At 38.9% G+C, this 10,825-nt stretch overlaps 2 protein-coding genes across 2 annotated transcripts in view; one reads left to right on the forward strand and one right to left on the reverse strand.

Annotated features, from left to right (window-relative positions):
- The window catches only part of LOC102036181 (nicotinamide riboside kinase 2-like), a 5,914-nt gene extending 3,665 nt beyond the window's left edge, over nt 1–2,249 (forward strand). Inside the window, exons 2-7 of the mRNA XM_031055895.1 lie at nt 143–219; nt 359–545; nt 784–855; nt 1,550–1,656; nt 1,857–1,948; nt 2,055–2,249. Of these exons, the coding sequence (XP_030911755.1) occupies nt 143–219; nt 359–545; nt 784–855; nt 1,550–1,656; nt 1,857–1,948; nt 2,055–2,060 (541 nt within the window). The 3' untranslated portion in view covers nt 2,061–2,249. The remainder of the gene's footprint in view (nt 1–142; nt 220–358; nt 546–783; nt 856–1,549; nt 1,657–1,856; nt 1,949–2,054) is intronic.
- Nucleotides 2,250–2,605: 356 nt separating this feature from the next.
- Nucleotides 2,606–9,786, reverse strand: SQOR (sulfide quinone oxidoreductase). The gene is made up of 9 exons (XM_005419627.2): nt 9,539–9,786; nt 9,041–9,211; nt 8,527–8,580; nt 6,768–6,962; nt 5,676–5,885; nt 5,027–5,210; nt 4,155–4,222; nt 3,154–3,332; nt 2,606–2,955 (listed from the first exon to the last, which is right to left on the reverse strand). Exons 1-9 carry the CDS (start codon nt 9,764–9,766, stop codon nt 2,898–2,900), a joined length of 1,347 nt encoding a protein of 448 aa, XP_005419684.1. The 5' UTR covers nt 9,767–9,786; the 3' UTR covers nt 2,606–2,897.
- Between the last annotated feature and the right edge of the window lie 1,039 nt (nt 9,787–10,825).

Here is a 10,825-nt window from a genome sequence, read left to right on the forward strand (position 1 = left end):
CTTTATCGTACTGCTTGTTTTATCTGCACGCAACGGAACCTGGTGGAGGGTTAAGATTCCCCTTTGTAGCTTCAGGGTTTGGATCTTGAATTTTGCTTTGAAACGGGTATTGAGCTTCTCAGTAGTTGTCCTGACCAAGCAGGTTTGTTTTTTTTCTCTTGTTACTGTTTCAGCCCCAAGATGAGATAGAAGTTGAAGATGGGTTTAAACAGTATGATGGTAAGCCTTTGTTAGTGTTTTCAAAGCATAACTCAAAATTTTAGAGTATATTGATTCTTTCTGTGCACTGTTTTGTACTGACTGTATCACTAGATGATGTTTAATTGCTGCTTAATGATAGTTGTCTGTTTTGTCTTAGTGATTAGCGCATTAGATATGGAAGCTATGATGAGTACCATAAATGCTTGGATAAAAAACCCAGTCAAATTTGAACGTTCTCATGGGATCAACAACACACTGGATGCCCAGATCTTAGAAGATAAGGAGGGAGGAGATGAAACAATCCACATTCTTATTGTTGAAGGCTTCCTACTTTACACCTACAGGTAATCAATTGTGTCTTCATATATTTGGATTTTTATGTTACTTAATGTAATGGGCAAACCTCCAAGGGAGTAAAAAGACTTGTTCTAAACCAAGAGTTAGTAGCTGGCATTGACTACTGACAAGTTTAGGTGTCACAAGTCTAAAGGTGGCTCTAAGTACATGAAATGGATATAGTTTTACTTTTCTGGGTTTTGCTACTAATTAGTTGAGGTGTAACCAAGCAGGCGTCTCTTTCAGGCCACTGATTGATGTGTTCCACCATCGGTACTTTCTTTCCATTCCATATGAAGAGTGTAAAAGGAGAAGAAGGTAAGTTTGCCTGAGTTCTAGCCCAATAATATCTAACTCATTCAAGTAATTTTTTTCAAAGACTTTAAAAGACTTTAGCATTACCCATTCAAGACTTTGTTTCTCTGAAGCTTTTAGATGAGAAAGGATAAAGGCAAATGTAGCTGCTGAGTTAGAATACTGTAGCTTCCTTCACCAAACTGACCTCTGACTTCCCACCAAGCTGTTGTGTCGTGTATGTAACCTTCCGTTTCTGCACACACCTTTCAGTAGGCTTTCTCTCATGCTGGTTTTCCAGTTACACAGTTCCCAGGTCTCAAACTATCTGAGGTTTTACATTTGGCTGTGTTGTTGCACACATACTCTGTTCTTACTGCAAATGAAAACTTGAATTACATTTCAAGAGGAATAAGCAGGCAGCTAATTTACCCAAAGTTCTGCTAAAGCTTTTAAGAGTTTATTCACCAATATTTAGATCAGTCTGTCTTGGGAGCTCCTTTTGCATTTTAACCACTTTCAACCTGCACATCAAATTTCAGTTTATTTGCATAAATTGATGCTTGCAGCTCTTGCTAACTACAGACTTCTGATAAGCTCAGACATCAAACTGGAGTCAATGGGCTTAGGCTAATGTCTAGAGAAGCCCAAGGAAGGATCTATCATTTCCCTGAATTGTTATTGGAGTACTTGAGAGTAACAATGCCTTAATTTACAGTTCAAGGAATTACACTGTACCAGATCCACCTGGATTGTTTGATGGCCACGTCTGGCCTATGTACATCAAGCACAGGAAGATAATGGAAGAACTTGGAGTTGATGTGGGTAAGTCTTTAATGATAAAAGCACTTGATGAGATTGCTTCTCAAACCTGTGCCATACATACTGGTTAGATGCATGAGAGGAGGTGAGGCACGTGGAGGGAGTAGATTTCTCTGATACTAGCTAGGTGCATGCTTTTTAAGTGAGGATCTGGCAAGCTTACAGAGACATTGTTATAGTTCTCTTATTTTACTTTCTTTAAGTGCATTTGAATGGGACAAAATCAAAGGAAGAGCTGTTTAACGATGTGTATGGACAGATCCAGAATAAGATTGAGGAACTGCTTAACACCCAGGTATGTCCAGGTCATGTTGCAATTCAAAGGCAAACTTTTTAAAACCTGTGTTGAAAAAGTATGAAACTGTAGCTCAAAATATGTTCACATCTATTTTTCTGTTTAGAAATAAGCTGCTGCTGATTCTTGTGAGTGAAGATAATTCCTGTTTGCTCCACGCTGTCTACCTGACTGCCTCTCAAGTTCCAGCTTCTGTGAAGACTCAACTCCCAAATTCAACTTTGTTCAACCTTTCCCTTGAAAACTGAGTTCTGTATGGCCATAATTAAAAAGCACTTCCCCCTTGTCTGTGATCTTAAAATGTGCTTCAGTCTAGAATGCCTTCTCAGGTGACTCTTTTCATGATGTTGTTAGTGTCACGGGTTAAAACATTACAGTGGAACTGATGTGAAGTGGTTCAGCTATCCTAGGAGAGTGTGTGTATCTATATACACACACTGCTTTGACTTCTCTGCTTTCAAAACTCTGCATGCATTCCTCTAAGAATTAGGCAGCAGGTATGCTTAGAGATTAGGATTGATGTTCTTCAAAAATTAGGGAACTGGAGACTTTCAGGCCATTTTACTGGCATTGAATAACTGTTAAATCCAGTGCGTGCATTGATTTTGAATGCCGACAAATCAGTTTAGGTTCAAGAAGAAAATTTTGCATACAGAATAGCTTTGAAAGTATTTATTCTAGCAATTCTTGTAGTAATCTGTAGAGTAAGGCAAGGTCAGATTCCTGTGCAAATATAGAAGTAGTTTAAGGCCTCAGTTTACATAAAAGAGCACAGAAAGAGCACTTAGAAGGCTTTAATCCATAGGAGGAAAAGTAAATTATTGACCAAAGCTTGATTAAAAAAAAGTTAAATGTCTGCCAGGTATTCCAAGAGGGAAGATTTGTACTGATCCAGTGTGAAACCAGTCCACTTCTTTAGAAGGTTTTAACCAATGCTGAGAACCAGCAGCTACTTCAAGCTCAGATGCATCAGCTTCCTGACAGGAGCTGGTCCTCCCCAGTATCCCCTGGAAACAGAGAAAATTCTTTCACATACTATCAAAGTAGGGCCTGGGGAAAGGTTTTTTTATAAGATACCATACTGTGAAGAGATGAGCATTAGAGTGCTGCTCTGATCACAACTGAGGATGTACTTTGCTTGTATTCTAGCAAGGAACTAAACCAGAACAGGTGTCTATAACTGACTGTTTTTCTTCAGTACTTACTTAAGTAGTGCATTCCAATAGAGCAGAGGCATCATATCAGCTTTCATGTGGTACATGGTTCTTCTCTCCTTACTCTGGTCAATGGGAAAGGTCTCCAAAGGCTGACCATTGTAGTCAAACTCTGCCAGAATCACCTTGTTGTAGGCTGTCACTAGTGGGCAGGATGTGTATCCATCATACTGCAATGAAATATACCCACTGCTCATTATTCTGACCAAAGCCTAAAGGCCATGGCTAACATTCACATTTCAAAGTAACTTTCTAGGAGGTTTCTGCATTTCCAGTGTAAATATCAGTGAAACTGGAAGGCTGCTAAGCCAGTTCTGGTTTATTAACCATAATACTAAGCCACTCTTTCAAATGTAGATCTGCTTAACATTGCTGAAATTATACCTAACCTAGAACAAAAAAGGGCATAATGTCATAAGTGGCTGGTCAGTGTAACCAGTGGAACTGGTGACCAGCAGATCTGGATAAGAGTTGGGGTTTGCTTCAACAAGCCAACAGGAACTTTAGTGAGAATATCCAGAGAATTGCAGGATATTCAGGTTATTGCCCCCAAGGAAGCCACGTGTAAAATAAAAGTAAAGGTCAAGGACAAATTTGAACATAATTTAAGCTTAACAGCTGTAGTACAGAAGCTTCAGTTTACCTCCTTAAAAGATCATATCCTACACAGGAGAAGCAAGTTTGCAAGAGTTTTTCTGGAGCAGGTATTACCTCAACAGTGTAAGTAAATCACTTGCACTGATGAAAACCCTGACTAATCAGCCTCTAACCTTCAGGGCTCCAAAGAGGTAATACTTTCAATGGCAGTATCATGTACTGTGCAATTCCATTACTACTCTGACATGCAGCAAGTAACCATTTAGCACCACAACTGCAGAGGCAAAGCCTTTCCTGCCTTCTAGTTCACACACTGAGCTGCTTGCAAGACCTCCAGCATAAGAAGGAAGAAAACATTCAAGAGAATTTCTCCCTAAGACAAGAACTGTAAGTACCTTTTTAACTGGCAACTTGTTCTTCATTACCAGAGAAATGGTTTTATCCAGGATTCCAGACTGTGCAGCTAAATAAGAAAGAAATAGAAATGTACTAAGACTGTTTCAGCCAACAATTATTGTCATTACTAAAGCAAACAGTAGTAGCCAGGCATTTTGTTGGACAATTCAGCTGCGATTGAACTTACATGTAAGTTTACTGACTCAGATTAAAAAAAAAAAAGGCCAATGCTTTGGCCTCACTGTTTCGAACATGTTAAAGCTTAATGAAACTTGAGCTGATATTTTTAGCCTATGCCCATTCTCCTATAATAAATTATACTTGCTCAGTCTTATCAAACACTGACATTCTGGCACACTGAATTTGTGTTTCATTTTAAGTGCTGTAACTGTAGACCCCACCCTTTCATTACATCAATAACATACTGTATAGCCTGGGGTTTTTTCCTACTCTTATTTGCCTTTTATGGTGCCTTTTATGGTGAGACCATACACCTAAAGTGTTTTAATTGTGGAACCTGTGGCTACAAGGCCAGAACATGTGATTTTTTGATAGTGACTTATCAGTTAGGTGACACATGCATGAGGAGCTAAGAAAAAGCAGAAAGGTTCATTACTGAATGATGATGGAATACAAGAACATTCATTATATGACATTCTATGAACACAAAAAATAGAATTAGTTAATCTGTGAGGCACCTGGAACAATAGAATTGTGACATCAGCATGGTCTGTAGGTAGCTAGTTGGCTAAGGAGACTCTGATCTGGAAAGCTCAAAATTGAAGTAATGACCTCAGGAGTAACAAACTCAAGAAGCTTACTGACTCCACTCTTGTCATTTACACACACAAACATACACATGCAACTTTACCTACAGCTGCAGCAGTTTTTGATGTTGGAAGGTTGGTGCAGTCTCCAATACCAAAGACATTAGGATACTTTTTATGTTGTAGAGTCTCCTTATCTACATCCACCCAGCCGCTTGCATCTGAGACAGGACTGTTGATGAGTACAGCAGGTGGCCCCATTGGGGGTGTCACATGCAGCATTTCATACTGAACAGAAAGAAAAGGCACTCAATGGTTAGTTCATCAGCACAAATTCTACCTGTTGGTATAAAACAATAAACACAGTGTGGAGAGAGGGTTTCTTGGGTTTGAGTCTGTTTTGGTTTTTTAAACATAAGTATATAGAATGAAAATCTGCTCTCAAATTTCAAGTGCATCCTTTAATTAACATGAACCTTATCAAGCAACTCCATTTGGAAGAAATTTGCCTTCCTCCATAAACACCTGAGACATTCCCATGGCATACAGGATTCCAGGCATTATTTATGAGACATTTTGTCTTCTCTCCACCTTGGTTTCAAAGTTTTTAATATTCTGCTAAATTAGAGATAGTACTCTCAGGGGGAACAGCAATGCACAACGAGGCAGACTGTGTTATAACAATGTAAAAGTTACTTTGCACTACACAAGGAAAAGAAAGAGAACCAAATGAGGGGTCTGAAAGCTCCTGACCTGATAAACTTCAGTCTCTCCAGGTTTGTCCAAGTTTTCAAACACAGCTTCTTGCTTGTCTGCTCGAACTTCTATGAGGTTGCGCTTGTAGTTAACAGTAATGTTCCTGTCCTTTATTATTTCAAGCAATGCATCAGCATATTTCTGAACAGCAAAAATCACACCAAGTGAGGTGTTGAACATGAAGTTTGCTTTGGAACGTTTTCCTGTCTGCAGGAGGAGATCCAATTAGCCTTTTCTATTAAGAAACTGTGACAAGAAGAGACAAAAGAACTGTGCTGCACAACTAAAGAGCTGATAGAACTATTCATGCAGTTCAATTATTAATGAATGTTTAATTAATATTTCACAGCATGTTAGAAGGTAGGCCCTTTCAGCATGAGGTCCTGAAGATACCTCACACAAACAACTCATGAGAAGAGGTGGCTGCAAAGCACTGAGGAACTGCTGTATGCAGGTTAAATTCTTGAAGCAGTTTAGTGTTAAAAAGCTTTCAAAAATCTTCACTTTTGTGCATAATTCAGGTACTCACCCAGCAGGTAGTTCATGAAACTTAAACACATATGAAGCCTGATGCTTCCACCTGTAGTTGTCTTTTGCTTCCACTAAGCTTGCCTGGCTAAGATTCCTCCTGATGCTGAGATAATGCACCCCAAGGAGCAAGCATAGCCACTTTTCAGACTAGTAGATAAATGGCAACAGGTATGAAGTACTTAAAGTAACAAGAATGATGTAATTCCAGCCAGCATTATTTTGGTGCACCATTATGGTAATAAATTAGGCTGAGAACAGTTGTATCTGCAGCTCACCAGAAGCAGGGCAAGCCATTATTTCAGTATGAAATTCTGAACTGAATTTCTGAATTCTACAAGTTTCTCTGATATTAAATATATGCTAAACATTTATGTACAATCCATTTATCTGCATTCCTTACGCATTAAAAATGAAAAACCAACTCAGTCACTTTAATAATCCTGAGTCACAGCACTCTCATGTCTTTTATATTTGTTTTAAAGATAATATGAAACCCTTAGAACAAGACTTCTTTCCAACTGTGAGGAAAAGCACTGGCAGAGAGGGTAAAAGACTTACTTTTCTTAAGTATGCATCTGCTAAATACATAATCTTCTGAGGAGCCCCTGCACACTTCACTGGAGTATTTGGAAAAGTGAAGATAGCATTTCCTTCCTTAAAATCTTGTAAAGCTCTCCATGTTTTCTCTACTGTCTGGGCTGAATAATTGGAACCTATTTTAGGGTGATTAAAACCTTCAGGCAAGCCTTTGATCTAGGAAAAGAGAAATTAAGGTTTCAAGTACAGATGGCAAAAGTTTTGTCATCATTGACAAGCATTAAATACAGACTGAGAAATAACTACATAAGAAGTTTCTATCAATAACAAAGTCCATACTAACTTGCTACTTGGTATTTTTAAAAATAGGCCTAGCAATAAAACAGTTATTTCCTTTAGAACTTAGTATATGATTTTGTAGATGTATATTTTGTGAAATTACTTAGGTCTGCAACATCTGAGCATGTCTTCAGTGCAGACCCAGTCCCATGTTTTTGCTGACTGAAATTCAGAGTAAGAATATATAAAGTCACTGCCACATCATCACAAGTAAAAATAATGTAAAAAAAAAAAGCCTTATGAAAATTTATAAGGTGAATGAAACTTTCCTGTAGTCAGTTGCAGATACCTGTATTTGCCTAGGATCATTTTGTTTTAACCAATCTGCATCCAGTAATTATTTCCCTATTACTCCTACTATGACCCAAGCATCTGATTGTGAGAAAGGAAGTGGTACTCATTTCAAAATAATGGATTGCAGAAGTTCTGTGAGAATATGGAGTCATGTTACATGCACTGCCATGTGTTTGGGATGTTCCAGTCTGCACCAGAATACACTGCTGGTGAAGAGAAACCATCTCCCTTTTTCAAGTGTCCACTTTTGTTTTAAAGTTACTGTGAGTCTTCATTACACAGTGATTAACTGTGTTACATGGCTTCTACTAGTATACACTGAATTTATTTTTATCAGCTTGTACTGAATCAATGGATATGAAGACTGAGAGGAGGGTCACTGAACATGCTGCAACTCCTCATTCCACTGACCTAAACACCAGAGCTTATTTGTGACTGTAGCTAACTGAGACCAGCTCTGGCTTGACACATATCTTGAAAGCTTTTCAAACAGATACTTAAATATATTGGCAGGTATTACATCATATTCAGGTCAGGGTAAAACCACAAAAGTCAAATTGCTCAGACATCTTGCCTTTGTGTTTTCCTCCTCCTACTTATCACTGTGGTCATTCTTGCACCAACATTTTCCTCAGAGTGTCACTGTGTGAAGTGTACAGGAAACATTTCACAAGGGAAGGGCCCCAGAGCCTATTCAAACACAAGCCTGGTAACTCAGCTGGCTCCTTTAGAAGTGCATCCTTTAAGAAAGGTGAGGGTAGCTCAAATTAATTCTGCAGGTCAGATTTTACTGACTGCTCTGTTTTCCTCATTCTGTGTACATAAGAGATGCCTCAGACTCCAGTCAGCACACCTTATTATCTCATTATTACAGCTGCCTTAAAGCTCTGGATTTAACTTGCTGCCCCATCTGCTGATATTGCCACAGAGATGCCACAAAGTTATCATGAAAGGCTTTCCCAAGGGTAATTTGGGTTATTACACAGGGATCTGTGGAAGGAGTAAAGTCATTAGTCTGTCTTCTAGCTCTTTAATTCATAGTGTTCAATACCTTGCAGTATAAACAGTTCTGAAAAGCCATTTACTTTTATGAATGTACGTGATGCTATTAAAATTAGTAAATATATGATTACTGTAAAACAAGTACCTTTTCATAATGCAGACTAATTCCAAGAGCAATTATCAGATACTTGTAAGATACCTGTTGTGTAAGGAACAAAAAGTATTTTAGACAAAGGAACCAAAGCATTATCTCAAAGTAAATTTCAGTTACCTGACAGCAACAGAGTTAAAAGGAAGGAGATATAGGGAGCATCAGTAGCATAAATTAAGCTCTAAGAATTCAAGTTAAAATGCTAACTGCATTATGAGTTACACACACAGCCTCTGTGATACACAGACTCAGGTAACTGGAGCAAAATATTCTTTCTTTTCTGTTCAGTTCACCATAAACAGGGCAAAAGCTTATGATAATAGTATTTCTAACCTAGTTATCTACCACAATTTTTATTAGAAAAAGATTTTAGGATCAAGTATATACGACTAATTGGAATTTCTCAGCCTCCTAGATGCTAGAGGCCTTGCTCAATAGGCAGTTTGAAGGGAATCTGCAGGAAGAGGACAGAACTCAGGACATAAAAAACTTTTTTTTTCATTATTACCCTGATATCATTCTCCAGCCAGACATAGTTCTTATCTGGATCCAATGCTGTAACTTGAGATCTGATCCACTCAACACCTGAAGGCATTACACTTCCCATGGGACGTGCAGAAGCTGCCAGCTGCTTTGCACCACCACCAACCAGGGTCCACAGGGGCTGATAGTAATGAGTCTGAAATAAAAGTTCAAATGGACCTTTCAAAACTGTTTAAAGGGACTTAAAGGCACACTGCTCCAAATGGGAGCAACGTACTCTAAACATTGTATTATTCTCAAGAAAAGCTGTATAAGCAACTAAGATTTTTCCATGACAAAGCCGCAGGGATGCACAAATCTCATGGAGAAGAAAGTGTCATATAAAATCTTTTGAAAGATGGTTAGTTGGCTTACTATCCACAGTTAAAAACATGTGAGGCTGGAGAGGGACGAGAATCAGACCCATCTGGTCACATGTAAAATGCTTATTCTTTACAGTGCTTTACAGCAGAAGGACACTCACCTTACTTGGCTCAACAACAGCCACATTTTCTGCCCCCACTCTCCTCTTCATCCGAGCACTCATGGCGATTCCACCAGCACCTCCACCCAACACGAGCACTTCATAATAATCCCTGGCAGCACACCTGGCTGCTGTGTGTAAGGAGCTCATCTTCTGCATTCCTGGTTTCAGCAGCCACACACCAGAACGGAGACAGGAGCAGGAAAACACTGCTCCAACTGCTGACATCTTTCATTAAGTGGGAAGCTAGGAGATAAGAAAAGGCACCAGTAACAATTACAGGAGGCAGAATTTATATCTATTTAAATGCCTGGGTTAGTTTTCAAGGCAAAAATTATAATAATAAATTCCTCAAGTCATCAGGCAAGAATTACAGCTTTTTCATTTATTTACTCATTTATGTTACTTACAGACCAGAATTTCAAAATTACACCTGAAACCTCAAATATTTTCAAGAAAATCTGCCAATGTCAGCTTCAAAAATTCTCCACTACACTAGATGTAGTTAAGCAACTCATTCTGCACCTTCATGTGCTATCTTGACATCTCTCATGTCTGTGTATCATGAATTCTTTATAATTCTTTATAATATATGCCCCATTATTAATCCTTACAGTTACAATTTAGGACAGAGAGGGAAAAATCTCAGAGGCATCACTGTAAAACCAATGCTAATAATTTTGTTTTGCAGATCCAAAACATGATGCAAGCATTTTCTTCTCATCCCCTCCCCATTCAGAACAAAACACCCAAATCCACAGGAAGTTAGTTTAACTTAAGAAGGCTGTTTATCATCTGTCTAGGCAGCTATTTAAAATGTGCACTTCCATTTATAGATCTCTTTTCCCTTTCATTCCCTTTCAAGGCTATTTGTTTGCATGTTTTTAGAATAAGTCTGTTTAACACTGAAGAAAATGCACTTTAAAGAAATCATAGTTAAGACTAAGCAGGAGAGCTCAGTACCTCAGTATCTCAACTAGAGCCTAGAACAAACACGTCACCCAAGCATGGCAGTTCTTGCAGAGTTCTTGCTCAGGACAACAGGAATTTCTTCCTCTCCAGGGCACCTCCCGTATGCTAAGTTCCTCAGACTGCCTACTTTATCGGACCAGTTTATTGAAGGAAGTTGGAACAAATAGTTAGACAAGTCCTACTGGCAAGAAGTACAGATCATTGCAACTGTTCTTTAACAGCTAGCCCAGACCAGCAGTGGAAGCACTCCACCCATGCACGTGTGCCAGCTCGGCGAGCAGCTCCCGGCCGGCTCCAGACCTGCGAGCCCGTCAG

This window comes from Geospiza fortis, unplaced genomic scaffold, assembly GCF_000277835.1.
Source record: "Geospiza fortis unplaced genomic scaffold, GeoFor_1.0 scaffold171, whole genome shotgun sequence".
NCBI classification, from domain to species: domain Eukaryota; kingdom Metazoa; phylum Chordata; class Aves; order Passeriformes; family Thraupidae; genus Geospiza; species Geospiza fortis.